Source organism: Nuphar pumila, chromosome 6, assembly GCF_984573655.1.
Source record: "Nuphar pumila chromosome 6, dmNupPumi1.hap1.1, whole genome shotgun sequence".
NCBI lineage: Eukaryota > Viridiplantae > Streptophyta > Magnoliopsida > Nymphaeales > Nymphaeaceae > Nuphar > Nuphar pumila.
The window spans coordinates 21,213,900-21,240,417 of record NC_143254.1 but is presented as its reverse complement, the minus strand read 5'-3'; the positions used below and the strand labels follow the sequence as shown (position 1 = coordinate 21,240,417).

The window sequence follows — 26,518 nt, the reverse complement described above, 5'->3', positions numbered from 1 at the left end:
CTCTCTCTCTCATCTGAATACCCGAGTCATCTCTTCCTTTCTCAGGGTTGCCGCTAAACCCTAAACCCTAAGAACGAAAGGGTCGCAGAAACCCTAACTAAGCCTAGAACTCTCCGAGCCCTCTCCTCCGAGGGGAATTCATGGAGATCTCCATCATGGAGGCGGACGATCGCCTCTCCGGCGATGCCACCGGGGACCTCTGCGAGTCGATCATGACGAGGTACAAGAACTCTGCTCAGGAGGACCACCAGCACCTCTGCGCCGTCTCCGCAGCCATCTCCCAGGAGCTCCGGGACCAAAGCCTCCCCCTCTCCCCGATATCCTACTTCGGCGCCTCCGTCTCCGCGCTCGGACGGCTAGCGGCCGGCTCATCGTCCATCGAGTCAGGCGACCCGGCGGTCGCCGCACTCCTCAACCTTCTCTCCATCTCCCTCTCTAGGGTTTCGCCCGCCGTCCTCAAGAACAAGGGGCTCTCTGTGGCCGACGTCGTGATTATGGTCTCGGTCTCGAGCTCGCAGTCGCCGGTCGCCGTGAAGGCCGGGCTGAAGTGCGTCTCTCAGCTTCTGGTAGCGGTTGATAAGTTTGATTGGGCGGCGATAGCTCGGCCTTACGGTTTTCTGCTCGGTCATGTCACGGATCAAAGGCCTAGGGTGAGTTCTTCGATTCGTTATTAAATTCTTTCCTTATCTGAGCTGAGGTGATTTTGTTCCATCGCTTACTCAATTATCATTATTTTGCCTTTGAAATTGGGTTCAATTACTCAAATTATAAGAATGATATGAAACCTTTAGTCATTGGAGCTTTTGATTGCTTAAATATGTAATTGTGCATATATTCCCTTTTTTGCACACACGGTGACGAATATAAAAGAAGTTGTATTGTTGTGGCGATCAGAAAAGGGGGTAGGTTTCTTTGACGAATCTTGGTTTGAGGGGAAAATTAGTTTGATTCCTTTCTCATTATGGTATTTTTTGTGATTAATTGCTTAAATGTGTCAGTTTGAATGTAGTATCGTATTTGGTTTCATGCCCTTCAACAAACGTGATCAAAAGTTTATTTAATTCGTTTTCTTTTTCCTTTACTTTTTGAATTTGAAAGAGATTATATGAAATCTGTTAGTTTGTGGAGATGTGCAGTTCTTGCATCTGCTTAACACTGTTGTTTATCGCGTTGTGGGGATGGAACTATGGTGATTCTGCTTTTGTTTAACCTAAAAGAGGGAAAAATGAGATGCTTGATTATCGAACACCATTATTATATCTTTTCTCTCAAAAAAAGATTATCGAACAACATTAAGTCATAATTTTTTTTTGTAAGAAAAAGGTCAAGAAACTATTGCTTCTATAAATATACTATTGTTTCCTGCTGAGATACTGTTCGGCAGTAATTGCTCGAAAAGGATAGGGCACATGACATATTTCTGATGGTGTTCTACATTCAAGAGAAAAAAAAATTAAATTGTAGGGGAGGGGGCAATTTATGTTTGTATCTGGCATTGCAATTTAATTGCTTTTTGTAATTTTCTTGATTATAACGTGAGCTTATCTCCTTTAATTTGTTAGAGAAGATTAGTAAAGGAATTTAAAATATTTGCTATCTCGTTGGTGTAATAGGTGAGAAAGCAGGCCCACTTGTGCCTCCGAGATTGTCTACAAAGCTTTCATTCCTCAGCTGTGCTTGGCCCAGCAAGTGAAGGAATCACAAACATTTTTGAGAGGTATCTTCTGCTTGCCAGTGGTTCAAAGTCAACTGTTACAACTGCACCTGATGGGACAAAAGGAGCTGTGGAAGTTCTTTACATACTGAATGCTCTCAAAGATTGCCTTCCCCTCATGTCATTAAAAGCTTCATCCAACATTATTAAGTACTTCAAGACACTTATTGATCTTGGGCAACCAATTGTTACGAGAACCATTATGAATATTTTATATGCATTATGCACTAGTCCAACCTCAGAGGTTGTCCCAGAAGTGCTGCAAGATCTCTTATGCTCTTTGGCTTTGTCTGTATCTGCTGAGGGAAAATCGGTTGAAGAAGTGATATTTAGGGCACGTGTTATTCATGTTGTAACAAAGAAAGTCTATTCTCTTAATAGAGATGTTTGTGTGGTGAAGCTGCCCATTATATTCAACGTGCTTGGAGGTTTGTTTTTATCTAGAGTTTTCACTGTAGTAGTGCGGGTGCAGTTTCCTTTTCTTTAAGTTTGTTTTGAAATTAGTCCTATGATTTTTCCTATGCTATTTTTTTTTGGATTTCACATGTTGATATGAGATTTTATATTTGATTTGGTGAAAAAATGTATTGGTTATAATGTTCACATCTTGTTTACATGCTGGCAGAAGTATTGGCCTGTAAGCATACAGAGGCTATCTTTGCAGCCACAGAGGCATTAAAGGATATCATAGAATCATGTATTGATGAAACCTTGATCAAGCATGGGGTTAGTCAGCTCCAGATGGATCTGAATGGTTGCACAAGGAGGTCTGCTCCTACTACCATAGAAAAAATATGTGCCTCTCTAGAGGGTTTGGTTGGTTATCAGTACAATGCAGTCTGGGACTTGTCATTTCAGATCCTTTCAGTAATGTTTGATAAATTAGGTATACTCACTTGTTTGTGTAGTTTTTATCATATATCCCACTATGTATTCAACAGTTAATATCGTTGCATATAGTAACTATATTTTGTTTCAGTGTGTTTGACGTGCCCTTGAATTAGTTGGATCGATTGATTTGGAGTAATAGTTGTCACTCTTGACTATGTAGCTCATGTTTGTGGAGAGAAAAAAAGTCTCATGGTTTGGGTTGAGTTAACTGACTCAAGGGTGAAGTTTCCTGCTTTCTAGACTCTAACTATGATTGAGATCATATGTTTCCTCCTTTGCCCAGATAGTACAATGATCATAAGAATAATATTTTTTTATTGCTTTTATGAAAATTCTCATTTTCTGGAATATGTTAGATTTGTCAAAGATATTTGTACTGATTTATCAAGCTAGAAGTTCCTCATATTGAATCTTGTGCTAGTTTGACCTTCAGTTTATTATCTTTCTTTGTTGGTGCTTTATTTATAATTGTTATTTTCAATGCAGGGGACTCATCATCATATCTGATGAGAGGAATCATTAAGAGCCTATCTGATATACAGAAACTTCCAGATGAAGATCTTTCTCATAGGAAGGAGGTCAACTATTCCATGAAATATAATTTATTTGGATTTTTTGCATTTTTTATCAGCTGGTTTGGCGCCAGTTTTATGCAATTGACATCTCCATTTGCTTTTCAACTTGTATTTTCTTTTACTGTCCTTATGGTTCCCATTTGTATAACAACTTAACTGTTTATCATGGGTGAATCAGAGTAATTGAAGACAACTAGGAATGATTACTTTCTCTACACCTTGTTTTCTAATCTGAGTTTATTGTAAACAAAGCATGTAGCTTGTTTTGTTGTTGATGAAGTGATTTTGGTATTTTTGTACACCACCTGCAGTCAGAAAGTGTATTCTATTTTGTTCCTTTGAGTCTACATTTCCTTCTATGCAGAGAAGACAGAAATACATTTGCCTCAGTGGTTCACTAATTATATCATAATGGAGGTTATCATCTTGAGATTGTTATGCTAGTGTTGGACCTCTTTTCTTGTGTTTTGAAGTGCCTTCTATGGCGTATCCTATTTGTTTGATTTTAGACTTATATTTATTACACAAAAAGCATTTTCCATAATGTTATGGCTTGTGTTTTGGTGTATGCTGTTTGTAAACTACCTTATTATTGTTCATATGACTGCTGCTGCTGCTGCTGCTGCTGCCGCTACTACTACTGCTACTACTACTACCACTAGAGTAGTAGTAGGAGTAGGAGTAGTAGTAGCAGCCAGCACCGCTTTGCTACTGTTACTGTGAGTATTCTATTTATAAGTAGTAGATGTTCTATATCATGCCAGTTGATCTCATCACAATACGTCCTCATAGTTGGAGCCAGGTTCAATAAATTTTGCTAAACAAGATTCACTTAATAACTATTTTTAAGGCTTATCTAGATCAAAACTTATACTGGGACTTCTTTACCTCTGTAGCTCATAAAAACTTATACTGTGACTTGGAGATGGGGAAATCTTTCCTTTTTATTCCTGTCTTATATTTTATTCATAGTTTCATTGTCTGGACTCTGGAAACTTGACATTGTCCTATATTTGTTTTCTGTGCTAGGTTTAACTGTCCCTAGTTGGCTGGTGCTAATATCATAATACGTTTGTTATTTTTCCAGCTACACAAGTGTATTGGATCAGCTCTTGGTGCCATGGGACCTGAGAGTTTCTTAAGCCTTCTTCCTCTTAAGTTAGATGCTGGATATCCATCCCAAATTGATGTTTGGTTGTTCCCTATACTGAAGCAACACACTGTTGGTGGCCGTTTGAGTTTCTTTACTCAGACTATCTTGAATTCAGCTTTAATGCTGAAGCAGAAGTCTGAAATGGTATGAGCCTTTTCTCACAAAACATGACCTGTAATTTTGATTTTACCATCATGCTACTGCATGTGCTCTCTTTTACAGCTGGAGAAAGATGGGCGGATTGTCTCATCAAGGAGTGCAGCAGCGGTGGTATATTCTCTGTGGTCCTTGCTACCTGCTTTTTGCAATTATCCAATGGATACTGCTGATAGCTTTGGAAGTCTAGCAAAGCCATTGGCTGAGGCACTTCATAGAGAACCTGAATTGCGTGGAATAATATGCTCAAGCTTGCAGGTTCTTATTCTCTGTCTATTGTTGTGTATGTGGGTCTGTATTTGCTTTTCGCTTATATGAAATTTATCTCTAATTTGCTTTTTTTATATCATTATTTAGATTCTCATTCAACAGAATAAAGCAGCAGTCACTGGGAATAATGGTCATCTTGATGGAGAGTTGCATGAAATAAGTGTACCTGTACAGAGGGCTCGAAATTGTTACACTCCTGAGGTTGCTGCTACTAATTTGAAGGCTTTGGGCTCCTTCTCTCAGAATTTCTTGTCATTCTTGTTCAAGATCTTTGAGGACTCACCAGAAGACAGTGGCGGATGGTTACAGGTGCTTATGTCATTCTAGTAGAGTTGTCCGTGTGAACTGCTGGTTTATGGGGAAATTTTCCCCCATGCCAATCCTCGTACTATTCTTGAGTCTTTAGGTATTCATATTGATGATAAATGACTAGAAAACAACCATTAGTTGTTTACTTCATTTTAATTCCACTAAACCAGGAGTTCGAGTTTATTTCCCATTTGCAGCTTCAGCACCACTTTATGGCAGCTTTTGATTTGGAATTGGTTCTTACATCTCTTAAGTTTTTAACTGATTGGATTAATAAAATCCAAAAACAGGGTAAATAAATAATTTACAAAATGTCATTTCTCTATAACAGGTTGGAATTTCTTATTACATTCTTCATTGATTCATTTCAGTGAAAAACGAAAGTGCAAACTCTAATAAATTGTCAATCTGTTGATCTTTTCACAGTCCACAATTGGAGAAGTTGCTTCTGTGTCAGATAAGAAGGTAGTCAAACGCTTCTTTAAAGCAGCTATGGTGAAACTTTTGAAGGTGACTCAAAAGGCTGGTGAACAAGGCCAATCAGCAGAACCCAATTCAATGCAAGTTGATGATTCAACCAATAATGATGATGCAACAATTGCAAGGTGATGTTTTAGATTATCCTGATTTTCCTTGATCACTGGTATATGCAAAAGTTAGCAGGTCTTGTTTTTTTTTTGGTCGTTGTTGTCCTTAAATAAATTCATTTTACTTGTACAATAAACAAGCAACTCTTAACATTTTCTCTTAAGTTGCTAATTTCCTCAGTGACATGCTGATTTTATTAAGGTGGACTTCATTGTATCTGATATGTTAACACTTGAAGCATTAACTGTTTGCAGGGCCCGCTTACTGGACTTGGCTGCATCACTTTTACGTGCTTTGAATGCAGAATCCATAGATTTATTGTATCTTGCAATAAAGCCTGCCTTACAGGTGTGAATTTGGTTCTTTTGCTTTTCCATAATCTGTTTGATAATCAAGTTCTTACATGGTATGTCTAAGCCTCAAGTATAATGATTGAAATACAAATGCCTGGTTTAGGCATGTGAGCTTTCTGGCAATGGTACTTTAAAGTTTAAAGCATTGACACATATTAGATTGAAGGCCTCTTAATTTGTCCTGAGAAAGCCAATTGTTCCATTAGTCATGAAATATTCTCTATTAATATTTGAAGGACACATAGAGTGCAGCATTGCAAGACTGCTCTCAATGAATGCAGGAATAAAGTGGCTTTGATGATTGGAGAATGATCGTGTATACTGTCACTTCACTATCTGGCAGTGAGTTTAGACTTTTGATCATCAAGTGTTCTAAGATGAAGATGCTATATGGGAGCTATCTGTTACTTTCAAATGTTTCTGACAGGAAAGACTTAATGGCCATTACTTTTTAATTCTTGTGTGGAAAAATGGTGCAGAACTTGCAACAAAGAGTACATCATGAAGGAAGAATCCGTAATTGAGACATAAATTGAGAATCCAGTTTGCAATTGGGAACAAACTGAAATGGAGTTAGGCCTTTGACTATACTGAATATCTGGAGACCATTAATATTTTGCAGTGAAGTTAAGGAGTCCCTGTAAGCTGTGAAGGAGCCAATATTAGGCAGTTGACTCCTTTCGTGCACATTATCTTGTTATGTACTACTGATAGCTAGACATGAAATACCCCATAGATGTTGGGCAAAAAGATGGGGTGTCCAAACCTGAAAATTAGCTTCCTCAGAAGTTAGCTGAAGCTAAATCATATTTTAATTTGTACGAGAGCTCTAAAATCTATGTAACTCAAATGACCATGTCATGTTGCTTCTTATTGGTGCACACAGAGACCGTGAACAATGAATCACTATGGTTGAAGCTCCATTTGATTGGTTTTAGTGAAATATACATTTAAATGAATGCATGACTGACATTCAAGCACGGGGAAAACTAATCATATTCTTCTCTTAAAGTGATCCATTATCAATGACCCAAGCAATGCCTGTTTTCAATCTTATGGAATAAGACTTGCAAGAAATTTCCACGCCTTGTCAATTGGGATTACCGTTTTGAATCTAGTACTAGAGCTCATATGATGCACATTTTGGCCCTCTTCATAAAATTAAGATCATGCAACAGAGTTTAACTAGAAGGGTAACAGCAGAGTGACCTTTTTCTTGCATTCGTTTGGTAGAATCAATCTGGAATTTTTACATCAGCTAGTCAGTTAATAATTTGGCAATTCAACTGAGTTAAGGTTGAATGATTCATGACATATATAGTTTCTTGTGGAGAGCAGGTCATTCTCTCAAAAAGCCTCTTATGCTTCTTAGACATTGTGGTTGTGGATCACAGTGCAACAGATTTCGTGAATAAAAGCGAGTTGTTTTTATCAAGCCTGTAGTTGAGATCCAGGATATGTAAATCAACTGAGGATGTAACCTCTGCTTTGTAGAGGTAATGTATTTGGGTGGAATTGGAAATAGGAAAGTGATGATAGGTCACAACTTCTATTTGAGGCATCAGGGATGGAACCAACAAAAGCTTTTTCTCACCATATAGGTTTCTTAAACATGGTGAATCATTATGTTCACTATTTACCAACATATTTGTAGTGTCATAGCTTGAGACTCCTGTACATATGACAGGATATTTGAAATATAGACTCGTGTTCTAGGTATACTCAGTATCATGTTGTCAACATAAGGTACATGATCCTATAGTCAAAGGTTGCTGAAAAAGAATTTCCATATTAGTTGTGGAGGCAATGGTTTGCTATGTGATGTCGTAATACTCAGGCCTTTTGGCACTTAACAAGATACTAAAGTGTAAGGACTAATCGAATTGTCTGGGTATGACTCACAAAGGCTTAGGAAGTGGGAACAGGATTCTGTCATGCTTCTCCTAGTTTTGTATGTTGGTACCTCAATCAAACAATTTTGTGTCTGTTTATGTTTTTTATTGAAGTTTGCTTTCTGAGCAGATCATTAAAAGGTTTTCCTTCTAAGCAGTTCAAGGAGTATCTTTGTTAACCATGGTTGCCTAGTCAATGTGTTCAGTTGATAACCTCGATCAACTGGTGCATTGATTTCAATTTACTTATTTTATGGATCAACTAATAGGTTGTCTACAATCCAGGTGCACACCTGTACTTGTATGTGTGTGTGTGTGTGTGTGTGAGAGAGAGAGAGAGAGAGAGAGAGAGAGAGAGAGAGAGAGAGAGAGAGAGAGAGAGAGAGAGAGAGAGAGAGAGAGAGCTATTCACATGCTGGTGCAGAGACGTATCTATTCTGTGTTTCATTTTGTGTAGTTCATATGCATATTGTGATACGATGTTGCAGAATTAGTTGTTGCTTACAAGAAGTTTACCTATGTTTCAGTGCCTCTGGTTCTGGTATTAGGAGCTCGCTTCCATTTCTCAAGCTTCTTTATTAAGAAATGATTTTGAAAGGATATCATTGAATTGCAGGATAAAAATGGCTTGGTTCAGAAAAAGGCTTATAAAGTTCTCTCATTGATCTTGAGGGTATGTGTTACTGTTATATCAGCTAAGGACCATTATCTGTTCCAGATAATTTTGCAATCTTACATCATACTAATTCAGAATGCTTGACTTCTGAATTTTGCATCCAGGATTGTGAGGAATTTCTTTTGAGGAAGGCAGATGAGATACTTGAACTGATGATACAAGTATTACCTGACTGTCATTTTTCAGCCAAACGTCATCGGCTGGAAAGTTTATATTCATTAATTGTCCACTTCTCCAAGGTTAGGAATTGTGTTGATCATTTCTGCTATTCATGGTTTCTTATAGTGTAAATGATTTAATTATTTTAGGGCATTCTTTGAAATAACTGCTTCTTTTGTTCCCCAGGATTCTTCAGAACAAAAGAAAAGAGAAATTATCACTTCCTACCTCACGGAGATAATACTTTCATTGAAAGAGGTATTTCCTCTTTTTCTTTCTAGTTAATTTTTGATTTTTTGTTGATTGGAATTGCATTTCTTCTACTATGTAAATTGTTAAAATGTAAATTTGTGTATATAGGGGTATTTTGGTAATTCTGTACACGTAATTGGGCTGCCCATTAGGGGAAAATTGATATTTTTCTGTTTTCTTTATTTTTGGCTTCTTGTCCTTTTACTTTAGGTTGAGAGCTCTATGGTCAAAAGACCATAGAGCTGATAGGAAGGCCCAGCGGCTATATTTCTAGTCGTTGGGACCTTCCCAACGGCTATAGAGGGCTTTCTTTCAGCACTTTGTTGTGTATAAATAGGGACATATGGTCCTCTTGTTCCTAATGGGCACTGTACTTTTGAATCCTTGTGGTTTCATTACATGGTATCAGAGCTTTTGGATATCGACTCTTGAGGGTGAGTTCGTGTGGACGTGAACTTGTGGATCGTGTGTTTGTAGGCCCGTGGTGTTCAAAAGAGCTTTGTTTACTCTCTCTCTCTCTCTCTGGTCATCATCATGGAGAAAAACCATGAGACCATCACCACCATTCCCATGAGACTCAATAATACGATGTTATATGGGTTTCTATTGTAAACTATGTCACACAGACTCTTTATGTGTCGTTTAGTCAAATGTCCCTGGGTGATGTCAACCTGCACCCAAGGTTATATTTGACCAAAATAGACTCGATCAACTTTGACCGAGTCTATTTTGGTCCTTTTTTTTAAATGGGTTGTGGGGGGAGAGGGGTAGGGCAAAATTGCCCCCCTCCCTCTCCCGGACTCCTCTTCCGATGATGACAACAAAGGAGCCCCTCCCCTCCTCTTTCGACGACGACGATGAAGGGTCCCCTTATTCCTAATGCATTCACTAATGCATATTATATGAATAAAGCTTATATTTTAAATTGTGTTTTTGTGTTGGCTTTATGAGTGCCCCTTTTTGTGGGTTGTTCTTGTGCTTTTGCCCAATGTTGTAAGTATCACACCCTATCATACAATAGGGTACAATATGTATTGTTACTATGGGCAAAAGTGATACGAGTGTGTATCATACGATACACCTTCGACGCACTTAAAAAAAAGGCTGAAACTTGTTTTTTATTTTTTGGGTTTTAAAGATCTCTTGAGGGCCCACTTTCTCATTTGTGTAAAGGCCATTAGAGGGTATCCACGTACCCTAGGAGTTGTGAGAGCGATTTGGGGACCGATCCATGCGCAAAGAAGATTGTTTTTGCGGTTTGCTCAAGTAAGAGTGCATTTTCACCATTTTTTCACTCAAGAAAGTAGGTTAAGGAAAAAAAACTCTATTATGAGTAAAATTATAAAATTATCCTCCAAAAATTTTTTGCCTCAGGGGCTCACACCCCCACCTTATATCAAAGTAGAAATTATGCTCTACACCCCTCCAACAAAGATGACATATGATGATCCAGCATGACAATGTGCCACTCAAGTAATGAGTGAAAACCGATTGAAAATCGAGTTGAATTATTATCATAATATTTTTGTTTATGTAATATGAAAGTATGAGTCTTGTGACATGTTCTTAATTGCAGATATTTAATATTTTGTATTGTTTTTGTAAGATAGTTGATGTTTGATGATGTCCTATTCTGCTCATAGAGACATAAATGCTTCATATGTGATTTTATGGTTGTATTTTGTACAATTCATCATTGTTTCATGTGTTATGATTTTTTTAGAATTTTTGCTATTTTTATGATTTTCATGATTTTTTTTAATTTTTTATTAAAGATTATGTTTTTGTACGATACAATATGATAAGTGTCTTATTTTGGGCTCGACCGATACGGGTAACAATACGATACTTACAACCTTGCTTTTGCCCATAGTAGGCATTGTATTTTTGAATTCTTGTGGATTCATTACTTGGTATCAAAGCAAATGTCTTACTAACTATGTCACATGGGTGCGAATACGGTTGTGGCGGTGCGGCACTTTAATAAAACTTGGGTGCGAGGTTGCGGGGAGGGTGTATATATATGGTTAATCTACCATTAAACTAGTTAAGTTTAATGTTAAACCCATTCAACCGAGTAAAATGACCAAATAACCTTTTACAACAATAGCACTTTTGAAAAGCAGTAAATCTTTTAATGGGTCAAAACAGTAAAATCAACTCAGCTCGAAAAGCGTGTTTTAAGGGCTTCCTTTTTGCATTCACTGTACAAACCTCTAACCGAAGGGTTAGCTAACAGAGGAAGCCAAATGAGATGAAAGAAAAATTAATAATAAAAAAATAAAAACACAAAGAAAACATAAAAAAAAGTTCACTTTCCTTTTCATCTCATCTCTCTCTCTGGCCCAACAACCCCTTTCCTCCTCTTGCTCCTACGGCCCCACAACCCCACCCTTGGGTCCTACTCCTCATTCCCACCATTGTCTCCTGCTCCCACGGCCCCACAGCTTCCACTGTTTGGTGAGTGCCCTCCTCAACCCCACGTCACAGAGAGCCTTCCTCAACCCCACGGCCCCACAGCTTTCACTGTTTTTCTTGGATTATGTTTTTCTCAAACGTGGTCATCTAATAGAATACACATGCTAGAGGAAATAGGTCACTACTAGAGGACCAACTAGCATGATTGACGTTTATGAAAAACAGAATTTCTTGATTGCAATAGCATGCTTGACGTTTTGTCTTGTTTTCTTTGTATGGTTCACTGTTAGAGGACCAACTAGCATGCTTGACGTTTCGGAAAAACAAAATTTCTTGATTGCAATAGCATGCTTGACGTTTTTTCTTGATTTCTTTGTATGGTTAGAGCACCATTTTGAGGTGCTTCAAAAAATCGTTCGCTGTCTTTTTCTATGATTGCACAAAAAATGGACTGCTCCGTCTCCTTGAGTGCCACCTTTCCGGTTCAGATGTGGCCACAACAAAATCTTGAGTGGTTCTTGGTTGAATTTGGACAGGTGTCGGGCAAGGAGATGGCTGGGGCAGCATTTTTTTTGCTGCGATCACATTGCACCTGAATTAGGGGTTCCATATCTGGTGAAATCTTGGTATGCTTTTATATCAGGTGAAATAAGTCGGTTAAGAAGGCATGCTAGATGTTTTTTCTTGATTACTTTTTTCTTTTGTTTCAGATATACAAACTCATCTTCTTCTTGGTCATCTATTAGAGGACACATGCTAGATGAAATAGGTCACTGCTATGCCAGATTTTTTTTTCCTTTGTTTCAGTTATGCAAAGTCACTCATAAAAAGCCCCTTAAGTAAACCTAAACAAAGAGCTCTTTAGTTTCTTTCAAGTAAATCTTAAACAATGATAATCAAGTGATCATTCAAGTAATTCACCTTGTTTTACTTTTTCTAACTTGCGGGTTTAAAAAAATCAATTTAACATGGACCTAACAAGTGACAATTATGATGCTCCTTTGCCGACTCATCACCCTTGTCATCCAATGATGAAATTGTTCCATATGTAGGACAGATCATTAACAGTGGTCAATATGCATATGATTTTTATTCAACCTTTGCAGAACATAATGGATTCTCTATTCGATGTCAAAAAACAGTAAAGGATGATACCAATGAAATAGGCTTTTTGTTTGCCATCGTGCTGGACATCTTCCAAAAAAAACTGATTCAGACAACATTCAACGAAGACAAAGGTCTATTCGTTGTATGTGTACTGCAAGTTTGGCTACCGGCCCATTCAAGTTTCTTGTGATATATCAGTCATACCATAAACATTAACACCAGGCTAACTGTTCAAGATCGTTCATAAAGGTTTTCACTTCTCAAGATAGGTAGAAGAAATCCTATGAAACTTCTTTTCATCGAATAATGATTGGGATATCCCCTGATTTTTTTTCATTGACCAAAAGAATTAAACAGTTAGATCAACTAAACAATGAGTATAACGAGCATCAAATCCGGCAACTTATCATTCCAATACATTGGGTCTCCAGCCAACCCACTCCTTATACATTGATAGGTACTCCATTGATGACGCTGGGACCTTATTTACCCTTGCTTTTGAAACACAACCTGTAGTCCATGATATTAGTTCACAGTGCCTCTCTCTTTGATTACAAATTTGAGTTGACCAACCACTCGAGCAACTGCCCTCCATGCCCTTGATCAAACTTACTTACCCGTCGCAATCATGCATTATCTTGGTATACCCACGCTCAGAAAAATCGAAAGGCTTTCAGAGTGCTAGATATATCATCCATTAGTCATGTCATCTTTTGTAGTCATTGTTCATGACAGATGCTTGAGAAAATTGGTCAGGGACTATCATCCTCATTCAATCCTTCTGTGACTCCATTGTCCTCTCCATCATGTACTCCTCTTCAATGGTTTCTTTGAGGATGAATGTAGTCATTGTTCATGACAGATGCTTGAGAAAACTGGTCAGGGAGTATCATCCTCATTCAATCCTTCTGTGACTCCATTGTCCTCTCCATCATGTACTCCTCTTCAATGGTTTCTTTGAGGATGAAAAGCCTCTCAATAACCACCGGCTGTACCATCTTTCGTGCTTCTCTCAGGTCAATTTTTTGTTGTAATGGTACACATCCATCATAATTGTAATCCATTGATGTAGCTCTTTGGGAGTTCTGTGCCATAAAGAAATAAAAGTGACCCCCCATATAAATGAGTGAAATGTATGGTTAGCAGGACAACATTATTAACCAGATGGCCTAAATCTAATCAAGCAGATCAGCTAGATCATGATGTTCTTGTGACACATATAGTACAATTCTTAGAAGTTTTTAAATTTAATTACATCTCATAATAGAACAGATCCTACAGAATCTAAATCATGATGTGCACAAAAACAAAGACAACTAAATGATCATAAGCTACAAAAAAATTCTATCAATGTCATATTGCTATCAGCCCTCAAAATGACAATAGTTCAAGCCATGGACCTCTTGTTATACTCATATTTTGTAAATTAATTATTAGTTTATCTTTTGTGTCATAGAATCAAGAATTAATGAGAGTTTGAGACAAGGTCAAAGTCAGCTGGGAATTGCAGCATCCACTTTATTATAACAAATCAAACACCATATTTATGTTGGTATGTGCAGTGACAAAAAACAGCAAAAAATCAAAGATGTGAATACATATAAGGTAAAAAATGTAACAGATAAACAAGATTAGCAACAGGAACATTGACTCTTTCATCATGCTAATAATAAATCCTCCAATAACTGAACAAGTAGACACCCCCATGGCAGATGAAATCCATATAATAGCATATCAGAGTTTCTAGTTGCTGTCAACCAAGCAACTTGGCACAAAAGGTGCAGCAGAAGTTTGCAAAAAATAAGAGCATATCTACTTTAAGGGAGTGATTCTGCAGACCTTGTTTGAACTTCCAAATTGGTAAGAATCAGAAGCAATACTATGGCTGCTTGACTTTGGATTAAAAATAGTGTCTGCAACAGTGAAATGGAGAAAGGAAAACAAATAAATATAATAAGCAAACTGCTCTGTGTTTCTTTGGGTCATTCACATTATTTGTTTTCTTTTTCTTCTTTACAAGATTCATCAAAGAAGTGGCAAACTTAAAATCAGAAATGAGATTCAAATGGGACTATATATGAATTACCAGGAAATTAGCAGCACTAGCCCTCAAGCCTGGAAGAGGACAAAAGCTCTTAGGTGGCCACTGGGAATGTTTTCAGAAAGAGGGTTTTGGTGTCACCCAAACACACCAAAACCTGGGTTTTTGGCACATAACTCAGATTACACCCAAAACTCAGCTATAAGCTGGGTTTTGGTGTCATCCAAACGGTACTTAAGGCTGGTCTACTTCCAATTTTGTTTTTAAGAAAACGACTACCATCTTGAGGTTTTGATGAATCAAAAACAGATTATACAAAATAGATATTATAGTTTGAATTATCTTGTTTAATGGGAACTGAGAACCGTGTAGTGCAATTAATTGAAAGCTCCCTTTAACACTTTGGTAAGATGGCCTCCTCTTTTTCTGCATCAAGTTCAACATGGTGTAACCTAACCCCTTTGAGAGCTTTCAATTACACAGAAACTTGCAACCAATAATATAAAAAAATCCAGTGACCCTATCTAAGCAGCAAACTAATAACATGATAACATGGTATTCATTCGACAAGCATATTGAGGCATAATAAGATAAAACAACACAGAAAATCACAACAATATGGTAAAAGCACAAAACTATAATCAATTAAACCCTTCTGAAATGAATAAATAAGAAAACAGGCACCACTCTCATCTTGCATTACGGAACAGGCACAAAAAAAAATGAGGAAACAGAATATTTTGGATCTGAACAGGCACCAAAAAAATGAGGAATCAAAAAGCAATAAAAAACTTCAGATCTGAATGGTTTCAGAGGAAGAGATCTTGCATATTCAACCATAAAACCCTACAGAAAAATGAAAAACACATGAGCAGCGATCAAGCGACGCAAACATAAAGGAGACCCAACCACTGCCCCCAAGAAAAACTCTAAAGGGAAAGAAAAATAGAGAAAACCCTAACGGGTTTTTGAGAAAAAAATAAAAGGACCGCTCTGCACGATCGATTGAGAGGGAGAGGGGGGCTAATGCGAAGATCTCCTCGCCTGAAGGGAGAGATCGATTGAGAGAGGAGAGAGAGAAAGAGAGAGGGGAAAGGGCATGCTGACTGGATATCAAGCTCCAACGATGTAGAGAGAGAGGCACGCTCCGGCGATGGACGAGTCCTCTGGTTGTTGAGTAGATTAATATGTGACGTGGGAGTGAGAAGGACAAGGGTGGGGTTGTGGGAGCAAGAAAGGAAAGGGGCTGGGTCAGAGAGAAGGAGAGAGAGGAAAGAGATGAGATGAAAAAGAAAGTGATTGTGTGAACCTTTTTTTTTCTTGTGTTATTATTATTATTAATTTTTATTTTCTTCCTCTGCTAACTAACTTCTCCATTAGAGGTTTGTACAAGGAATGCAAAAAGGAAGCCCTTAAAACACGCTTTTCCAGCTGAGTTGATTTTACTTTTTTAACCCATTAAAAGATTTACCGATTTTTCAAAAGTGCCATTATTGTAAGGTTATTTGGTCATTTTACTCGGTTGAATAGGTCTAATATTAAACTTTACTAATTTAATGGTAGATTAACCTATATATATAAATATAAATTTTAACAGTTTCAAGCAGTGTTTTAAAACTCGCCGAGTCAACTCGTTGACTCGGCTCGGCTTGCCCCTCCAGCGAGTCAACCCGGCAAGGCAAACTCGGTTTGCCAAAACTCAGGCTTGACTCGGCTTGACTCGGCCTGACTCGGGCGAGTTTTGTGATGTTTGAAATTTGTTTTTTGAGTTTCAAATTACAGTTTTTTGAGTTTTGGATGCCTATGGGAAGTCACATTTAGGTTTCATCATCCATTTGTTATGTGAACAAGCATTGTACATATTCAAATATTAGTAGTCTTTTTATAGTTGTGCCATTAATATATTTCCTGCATAGTTTTATACATGAGAAAATTGCTTATTTATGTTGATATTGGGCTTTCTGTAAACTTTCAATATGCACATATATCCCTGTTTTACATTTATGAATTTGTTAGAGAGAGAATTAAAACTTTTAAAACAAGCTAGCATATATGATTGGCCATTTTAGGAACCTTAGGTAGTAGCTGACTGAACTCATGGTGACCAAATCCTCTAATTCAAGTCATGAATTAGTCAAAGTGCTTATATAGATATCAAATTCAATTATTCAAGCAAACCTCTATAGCTCTTTGCAGTTGTTTTTATATTCTTATAGACATTTGGAGACTATATGTTTACTCAAAAACATGGTTTCAGACAAATTATATATTGTTTTTCTTTTAAAATCAAAAGTTAACAAAACCCGGTTTGAGTCACCGAGTTGACCCACCGAGTCACGAGTCAATAAAGAACGAGTCGAGTTCCGAGTCACGGGTTTTAAAACCTTGGTTTCAAGTTAACACTAATGAAATGAAAACAATTATCATATCATCAATTCATCATTCATAAATTCAAGCAATAAATCAAATTAACAATCTACTATTCATCATGCATAAATTTACCATTTTCATCCTTAAAACCAAAAATAAAAAAATTATTAAAATAAAATTCATAAAAAAACTGGCAGAATTTAGAACCCAACCCAAGCTTGGGTTTGGTTCTGTTGAATCCATCAGAACCGAACCGAGGCCTACTGGGTTCGGCCCTTTCTCCAATGAGGGGAGGAGGAGGAAGGAAGATAAAGAAGAAGAAAGAGAGGAGGCGACAATGGAGGGAGGAGGAAGAAGGAGAGGAGGAGGGGGTAGGGAGGAGAAGGAAGAAGGAGAGGAGGAGGGGGCGGAGAAGGAAGAGGAGAAGGAAGAAGAAGAAAGAATTGAGGAGGAGGGGGCGACGAAGGAAGAAGTAGAAAGAATGGAGGAGGAGGCGAAGGAGGAAGATAAAGAAAGACTTACCATTGTCGCCACCATCAGAAGAGGGGGAGAGGAGTTAGGGAAGGTGATGAGGAGGGTGTTAGAACTTCAGTTTCCTCCTGGGCTGATCTGCAAAAGAGGGAAAGGTGAGAAGAAAAAAGGGAGAAAGAAGATGAGACACTGAGTCGATATTACTGCACACAGGCTGACGATATTCTTTTCAATGTGTTATCGTGGCCTGATTTAATGTATTTAAGCATTAGGTATTAGGTTACAATTTAACAAGTTACAAATTACATGCATGCCCCAGTAAACACGTCAATAGGATTTCCCAGTTTGGGTCTGGGTCAGACCCAAACTGGGTCCAGCATACGACACTTAATAGAGGGGTCAGCGGAGAGGGGAGGAGTCGTGCCTAAACACCCCCCTCACCTCGATATATATATTTTTAAAAGTGGACCAAAATGGATTCGGTCAAAGTTGACCATTTGATTGAGTCCATTTTGGACACGTATAACTCTGAGTGCAAGTTGACCTTACCTAGGGTTTATTGACTACACCTGATGCGGCATAACGTGAATTTTGCCGCACCTGCATCGCATCTTGTCAACGTGGGTGCGGCAGGCTCTTTGGTGAGTCCCTACTAACTTTCATGGATGATAACTTGAGTGGAGTCCAAATTGACATCATGGAATTTGTGCATGGCTTATGTTTGTTTAACATCAATCCCTAGTAACTTTGTGAAGCCAGGAAAGGCTAGGCAACTAAAAGAATGTGTGTATGCTTGACTAGGCAAGATCTTGCCTCACCTGTATCATAGGTGTCAGTATTGGAGTATAAAACAATCTTGCTGCTCAAAGCGAACCCAATAAATCACCAGCTGCTCTTGGCCAAAGAATAAACAAGCTTTGCAGCATTGACTTGTTTGTAACCTATGACGAGAATCTTGTGTGCAAGCACCTTTTAAGCTGTGGAAATAAATCACTTAAGTTGTGCCTTTGGGGATGTGAATCACATTATTTTTCTCAGCACAACATATATTTATATATTAATCATACTCACAGATATCGATGATATTTTCAAAATATTGCGATATTATTGCTGTAAATTCAGCAAACAATAATATAGTTAAAATATCACAATATTTTGAAAATATTGCCAATTTGACAATATCGCAATGTTCTCGTGATATTATCATGATATTATCAAGTAGTTTTACTGTTTTTATTTATTTTTATATTTTAAAATATGATTTTCCTCTTTCTTTTACATTGTTTACTTATTTTTTTATTATTTATGTATTTTTTGTCTAAACATGCTATTTTTACTTATTTTTTATATTTTAAAGCCCCGAGATTTTCTCGAGATTTATCACCAAACCTATAATATCACGAGGAATAGCCTCGCCATATTTGTGACTATGATATTAATAAAATATAAAATATAAAATATATCACATCCATATATTATCTATAATATATATTACACATACAATATATAATATATATCATATTACTAGCAAAGAGTTTGAGGATCATTTTCCCTTCGAAGGGGAGCCACAAGGTCAAACTTGTCTCCCTTTCTCAGGGAGATGGGCCTCTAGTTTTTCAAGTGAGATGGATTCACTATGCACCAGAATGTTGTACTGGATAATCTTGATATCCTTTTAATTTATATATATCTAAAATCTTATTCTAGTCATTCATGTCATCTTGTCAATGTTTTATTCTGATGTTCTTGCCCAGACCATCTGAAATGCCCTTCTTGATCCTCTAATGTACAAAAAGTATTCCTTCTATTTGGACAATTAATTCTTAATTAGAATGTTTTTTTGTGTTCATTATGCAGACAAACAAGAAAACAAGAAATAGGGCTTACGAGTTGCTTGTGAGGATTGGTCATGCATGCGGAGATGCAGAACAAGGAGGCACAAGGGATAACCTTCTCCAATTCTTCAATATGGTGTGCAAATCTGTTACTTCATGTTTTTATCATTTTATGTTATATTTGGTTTCCTGAAATTCCTTCTTTTGATGCCACTAATCTTTGTTTGTTTTCGAAACGTGAGACATGAGGTTTACCTTAAACCTTTAAGAATTGTGAATATAAGTGAAATACTCCCATCTTTATGAATTTTTGAAAAGCGAATGATCTGAAAAGCTCTTGGTTCTTAACAATTTTACAATTTTGATTTTCATCCAATTTGTATATCGTGGAATTCTATCTGAAACATCTTAATGGATGTCAAATATTGAAATCATTAGTGCCCTGTTTGTGCGTAGAGCAATAGCCAATTCCAGTTGTGAAACCCATCAATCCAGTTTGTTTCTGAAGCAAGGATAGCATCCCAGCCTCTTCCTAGCAGTGCATTCTGGGATTAGCTAATCCAGTGTGCAGTTTGTCCAGCAACTATTTGACTATTAGAACTAGTTTAACTTCCTGACAAGTGGAGCAATCATGTTCTATAAATAATAAATAGAAATAGTATCCATAAATATTTATTAAGCAATAAAAAGCATTAGATTATTGTTATTAAGATGATAAACGTTTGAAATAGCTTTTACATGTAAATATGCTTGGATTTTTATGGCCATTAGATCTGATTGGTTCCCAACTGATACCACAACCATGAGGATCCAAGTTGAGAATAACTGGATGCCTATGTCACAGGGACTCGGCCAACTAGGTGCCGCACACGTGTCGCACCCGTGTCGATGCGACACGTGTGCGGTCAACCTGACCCTGGGTGCAGTCAATGCACCCAGGGTCATTTATGTTCGACTTTTGGACTTTATATATATATATATATATATATATATATATATATATATATATATATATATATATATATATATATATATATATATATATATATATATATAATTTTTTATATTTTTGCCGCACGCACGCACCGCCGCCCCCCCCCCCCACACACACACAAGTTTTTTGAAAGTGCCGCACCCACACCCGCATTCATGTGACATAGGTGGATGCATGTTTTAATCTTACATGGGCTCAAGTGGTTTAAGTTCAAACATCAACGGAGCTTTGTTGGATCCTATTTAAATTAACATAGTATATCTAGAGTATCAAAATTATGTGGATCCACATGGTGCAATTAGGTCTATGAGTTGGTTCTGGTTCAACTAATCGATCATGGTGGTTTGGAGTTGAACCTAAAGATCCATGCTAGTTTTTAGGTCCATTTATTGAATTAATTGTTGTGTTTTTAATGGTAACAGAATTTAAACAAAAAAGTAATCATAAATAGGAAAACTAAGCATTAATTGTTGTGTTTTTAATGGTAACAGAATTTAAACAAAAAAGTAATCATAAATAGGAAAACTAAGTACCTTCTCTCTTACCTCAAGTATAAAAATTAGGGGTTTTCTATTTATGTTTCTTAAACAAAAAAGTAAGAAATTCATTCAAATACAACTGTCTCCCTTTAAATAATTAAACACTAACAGAAATGTACAAATTTGAACACATGATTCCAAATACTACCTTGGTGTTAGAAATGCAAACATGGGTATTTATGAGGCAGGTCAGAGAGCTCTCTTATGACCTTTGGAATGGAAGCTAACTTTTATTGAGCTACAACTAGAACTTACTGGAAAAGAAGGTAATGAGACTATCTTGCTTGAGTTACACATTCACTGATTGTATCAAGAAGTCAAGACCCAAGAGTTGATTTATTGTCTTTTTCATTTTATTGCTTATATTCAGTTTGATTTAGGAAAGTTTGCAAGACTGTTATAGAAGCATCCCTTCAGTTGCCTGTGACTTGTGGCACTTAAGTTTGCACTTGGGAATCATCTTGTCTTATTCTTCCATTATTCTCTTTTGTAAGGATAATACTCGTGAAGTTTCCCTGGCCCATGGGGTGCTATGCAGCTTGTTAGTCTTATTAGAGGACTCTGGACTGGGTACTGCAGGGACAAAAACACAACTTTTACTTCACGCTTGTTCGAAAATTGATAAGATTCTCTCTCTCTCTCTCTCTCTCTCTCTCTCTCTCTCTCTTAGCACTATATACGACAGATGCCTTAGACAGACTTAGACCTAAATAATGATTGCCATTTATGCATTACACATACATGACTAAAATAGTGTTGTCCAACAACAAATATATCTATCCGGTATGCTTCATTATCACTGGAAGCTAAACATAATCTGTGAAGTATTCAATTTCTTAATATTTTCTTACAATTGCTTCAGGTTGTTGGGTGCCTGGCTGGTAAAACTCCACAGATGATTAGCGCAGCTGTAAAGGGCTTGGCTCGCTTGGCATATGAGTTCTCTGATCTTGTCACTGCAGTTTCGAACTTGCTCCCATCTGCATTCCTCCTGCTGCAGAGCAAGAATAGGGAAATAATAAAAGTATGTCTGTTCATATTGCAACACAAAATTTGTGAAATTTTAGAATATTTCAGTGTGCATCTATTACTTTCATCCTGCTTTTCGATGCAGTTCCAGTGCTTACATGTTATGTGCAGGCTGATTTAGGGCTGATGAAGGTGCTGGTGGCCAAATTGCAAGCAGAGGGTTTACAGGTGCACCTGAAAAGCATGGTGGAAGGGTTATTGCATTGGAAAGATGACACTAAGAACCATTTTAAGGCCAAGGTTTGTGCTTTATTTATTTTCCTGGATTGTGTAGCTTATTATCTTGCTAAGCATGGTAAGTGAAAGATAGTACAGAAAGTAGCAAAATGGAACAAGAGGGTTAATTAAACAGGTATTTGTTATTCCAAGGTGTGTTTAGATAGGAGGGAAATTAATGGTAAAAGGGCTTCCTTATTAATGAGGACGCTGCTAGAAATCTGGGGAAATGAGAACTGTAAGGTACATGTGGATCCTTCAATTTCCAAGAAATCTAATTGCCACCTATGTGGGTGGTTACTCTGGATGCCATTGAAAAACCCATGTTTGTCAGTTTTTGAGATATTAGAGGGATTCTGGCACCATTCTTTACTTTCTCCATGTTATGCAAATGAGGGAAATGTGGACCGCAAGAATTCTCGGCACTCATATGCACAAATGATGCACTTTTTGTTTCAAGAGAGCCGCCACAAAAATATGTAAATGCTTTCAGTTTTTGGACTCCGTTGTTGGATACTTCTTTTGAAAACAGTTTCTGTTGTCAGAAGTATATGTAGAATTATCCATACGCTACTGACTACAACATGGTGATAAATGTCCTCGACATTTTGAGAATGTTGCACTGCCTTGAGACATATTGGCAAAGTGAGTTTTTCGTGGAAATTTCCTGGTAGTATAATTCTTCTTCATATAACATGAAAATATATTGGAGAAATTTGTTGAAATTTTCTTCAACTTAATTTCTTTAAATAAAATTTTCTTATTTGGTCCCATTTCTCTGTGTTATTGACAGCTCATTTTATTTTTTTGTTTTAGCAAATGTAGTACATTTTTTTATTTTCTTAGTTTTCTCAGTTTTACTTTTTTTGACAATATTTCTAGAAGCTGCTTTGAAATATATTACTCACTGTATTTTGTTGTCATGATCTTCTGATGCTAATATTTTCTCTGATGCGACTTTGTTGTTATTTTTCTGATCAGATGAAGTCTGAGGAAAGCTACTTCATTTGGTTATGATATGTCTTGAGTCTTACTGTTGTGCTTTGATTTTTCTTTAAGATTTGAAAACTGTAAATAAATAAATAGAATTTTTTTTAATGTTCCATATAAATCAAATTTGTAAAAACCATCTAATAATGTAGTTATTTGAAATTTTAAATTCATCTTGAGTTTCTGCTATATGTAATATTTTTCTTTCGAAACCATGCACCCAGAAGGATGGAATCCTCTGTTTTTCTCATCTTAATCTTTTTATTGGCTTAAAGTGCACATTTCTTTTTCCCGTTTCCAGGTTAAAATTCTGTTAGAGATGCTTGTGAAGAAATGTGGTATAGATGCTGTTAGAGCTGTGATGCCCGAAGAACATATGAAACTCCTTACCAATATTAGGAAGGTCAGACTATATGTTATCAGTGTTCTGTTTCTTAACTGATCTTTTAGCCGCATTCACTGGAAAATAACATTTTCGTCTGTTTAAAAACTTGTCAGACCAAAGAGCGTAAAGAACGAAGCCGCACAGCTAAATCAGAAGAGGAAAAGTCTGTTCATTCAAGAGCAAGCACAGCAAGGTTAGACTTATTTTTTAATGAGAATGCCTGCATGTGTCATTAACCACTGCCAAGTGAGGTTGGAAACTCGTTTATGATTTGTCTTGGTGGTCATCAAGCTCCACTGTAACAACCTCATCTTGGATTTCGGAGATCTAAGCTTCAGTCAGTATTTAACGCGATGCTTCTACAATATTGGGGCTAGTGGGCAACGTGCCGGCCCAGTCCATTAATGGTTTGGTGCCCAGTCAAAGGGACCTGTCCAAATGGATGGGCTGCACTTTGGCCTTGTTCTTGCTTGCCTGGGTTTCAAAATAGTGGTCGGCCGTACCATTCATCCTCTGGTGCAGGTCTGGCAATCTCATGGACTATCCAATGATGACCACAGTTCTGATACTTTTAAGTCAGGATCTGTTTGGTTTGAGTCCTTTGACGCACTAATTAGCAAATATTTCAAAAACTAAAACTTAACCTTGGCTTTAACTCTGCACGTCATAACTTGTCACCTTGGTTTATTTTTGGGTTATTAAAAAAACGTGCCCAACTGTTTTCATAATTCAAATTCATATCTAGAAAATTTTATAATTCAAAAGCACACCTCATTTTTTTAGACATTCAAATACATACCCATGGTATTAGCGTCTAACAATTAAAAATTTAAAAGCTTATTAGCTTACCTTTACTCCCATTAAATGTTCGTTCTTTTACCCCTTTTACTCTCATGAAGTTCCCATCTGGAAAATGAAGTTTTACAAGAGAAACTGGGAAAGATATAGGTGTAAAAGTTGACCTGATAATTATAAGGGTAACAATAACGAAACGAGGAACTGTGGTCAAAAGGAACTTACAATAGGTATCATTGTGGTTAACCACAAGAAATGTGGTACCTTTTTGAATTATAAGTTTTTTAGTATGAACTTGAATTCTAAAAATAACTGGATATAATTCTGTAAATAACTGTCATTTCTTATCAACATAATTTAAGTGTTCCTTTACTGTTCCTAGTTTCGAATGTGTGGATGTGGATATAATATGCATGATCCTGAGGGATGAGTACCATTTTTACTGATTTGGTCAAAATAAATATTCCAGGCTGAGCAGGTGGAGTCACACAAATATATTTTCTGATGTTGGAGACGGGGATAGTGATGTCAGTTATGATGAGATCATGGAAGGAAAGACTGCTGCTAGCCGACGCAGCAGCAAGGCTGCCTCTGGGGCCACCTCAAAAGCTGCATCTTCAAGGTCAGTTAGCAATCTTGATTGCTGGCATCTCTCTGTCTTCAGGGTCAGTTGGCCATTCAGTGTGCTTGATATACGCATAGTGGGCAAATAAATCAGTCTTGATTGCTGATAACTATTTTCACGTTTCTGCCCCTCCCCTTCATGGTATCAGTATGGTCCAAGATAGAGTTGATAGGCTGATGACTAGTTTGTGTTTTTGAACTCTTCTAACGGGTTGTGTGGTTGTTGGATATTTGCGAAGCAAATGGGAGCATAAACACATCTAGTAAAAGATGACTGGTTGCTTGCGTCAGACTTAATTTTATTTTTTTGACCTCATGATTAGTTTTAAGATTGTGTTAAAGAGTTGCAGACTTTCTTGCTTTATCTTTCAAGAAATTGTAGTTTTGATGATATTAGTATATTATGTTTTCCATTTCTATATTATTTGGATATCAATTTTGTAGGTCTAGCCGAGCACGTCGCTCAGGGAAGAGGTTGCCGCTGGATTCTCTTGACCGATTTGAAAATGATGATCCTCTTGACCTCCTAGACCAACAGAAGACTACATCGGTTCTTCGATCTTTGAACAAAAAACGTAAATCAGAATCTTATGAAGAGCCAGAGTTCACTCCTGATGGGCGATTGATGATCAAGGCAGAGGAAAAACCAAAGCAGCACAAGGAGCCTGAGACCGACTCTGATGATGAAACGGATTTCGGAAGCCAAAAAAGTGGACGGTCAATGAAATCGAAATCTTCAGATCGGGGAAAACGGCGGAAGTCCAACTCTGGTTGGGCATACACTGGAAGCGAATATACCAGCAGAAAAGCAACTGGAGATGTGAAGAGGAAAGATAAGCTTGAGCCTTACGCATACTGGCCGCTTGATCGAAAAATGCTCAATCGCAGGGAAGAAAGAAAGGCTGCTGCAAGAAAGGGGCTTACCAGTGTAGCCAAGTTGACGAAGAAGCTCGAGGGGAAGAGCGTGGCAAACGCCCTTTTGGCTAAAGGTTCTAAGTTCAAGAAGCAGAAAGGCCAGAAAGGCAAGGCTGGAAAGAGAAGCAGATCCATGCTTTGAACCTAGAATGAATGGATTATCTTGATATTGTTTAAGCCAACTTGTTACCACTGGTTTTTCCCTTTGCCGGATCATAGTTGGTTTCGGATCATAGCTAGTAGGTAGCAGCTGCTCGTGGAATTTTGGTTATTTTATGTAGTTATGTATTATTTTGGGGTAATTTTTTAGTTTCTTTTATTTTTCATCTGAATTTGTCATTTTGTGGACTTCAAGGCTTATGTTGGTTTCGATCCTGCTGTCTGCTCAATGGGCGTCATCCCTCCATCCCACCACCTTTTTTTTTTATTGTTGCCAGTGATGTTCAAACATGAGATTCTATTCCTGCTCTCCCGTTTGTTTTCTCCCCACTTGATAGTCAAGCTGAGATTCAAACCTGAGATCCTTGTAAAGAATCTTGAAAATATTGTAATTTTATCATGGTGTTTCAAAGGCTTTGTATGTTTTGAAAGATTGTCGTGGTATATCTTTAAAAATAGCGCAATTGCAAAGATAGACGTAAAAAGTTCCACTGGGTTGGATTTAATCGGATCTGAAGTTAATCCCAATCTGGAATTTTCCAGTAATGAGTATGAGTAATGTGTTGGATTTGGATTGGATATCTGACTTCACTGATCCACTTGCACAATGCTATTTGTGACAATTGCATACTATTGAAAGCT

General features: G+C 37.3%; 1 protein-coding gene across 1 annotated transcript; it reads left to right on the top strand.

Annotated features, from left to right (window-relative positions):
- LOC149834271 (ARM repeat superfamily protein) lies at positions 1–26,288 on the top strand. The gene is made up of 19 exons (XM_090010042.1): positions 1–650; positions 1,614–2,142; positions 2,340–2,600; positions 3,092–3,183; positions 4,268–4,477; positions 4,556–4,747; positions 4,847–5,068; positions 5,495–5,673; positions 5,911–6,004; positions 8,518–8,574; positions 8,682–8,816; positions 8,923–8,994; positions 19,253–19,366; positions 21,626–21,787; positions 21,904–22,032; positions 23,300–23,401; positions 23,497–23,576; positions 24,648–24,800; positions 25,247–26,288. The coding sequence occupies exons 1-19, from the start codon at positions 141–143 to the stop codon at positions 25,857–25,859; spliced, it is 3,906 nt and encodes a 1,301-aa protein (XP_089866168.1). The 5' UTR covers positions 1–140; the 3' UTR covers positions 25,860–26,288.
- Positions 26,289–26,518: the final 230 nt, after the last annotated feature.

Excerpts from the sequence above, each read along its gene's own strand:
- LOC149834271 (XM_090010042.1), top strand. The coding sequence starts at position 141 with ATGGAGATCTCCATCATGGAGGCGGACGATCGCCTCTCCGGCGATGCC. Across the intron at positions 4,748-4,846 it reads TAATATGCTCAAGCTTGCAG|ATTCTCATTCAACAGAATAA; the intron begins GTTCTTATTCTC and ends ATCATTATTTAG. Across the intron at positions 5,674-5,910 it reads GATGATGCAACAATTGCAAG|GGCCCGCTTACTGGACTTGG; the intron begins GTGATGTTTTAG and ends AACTGTTTGCAG.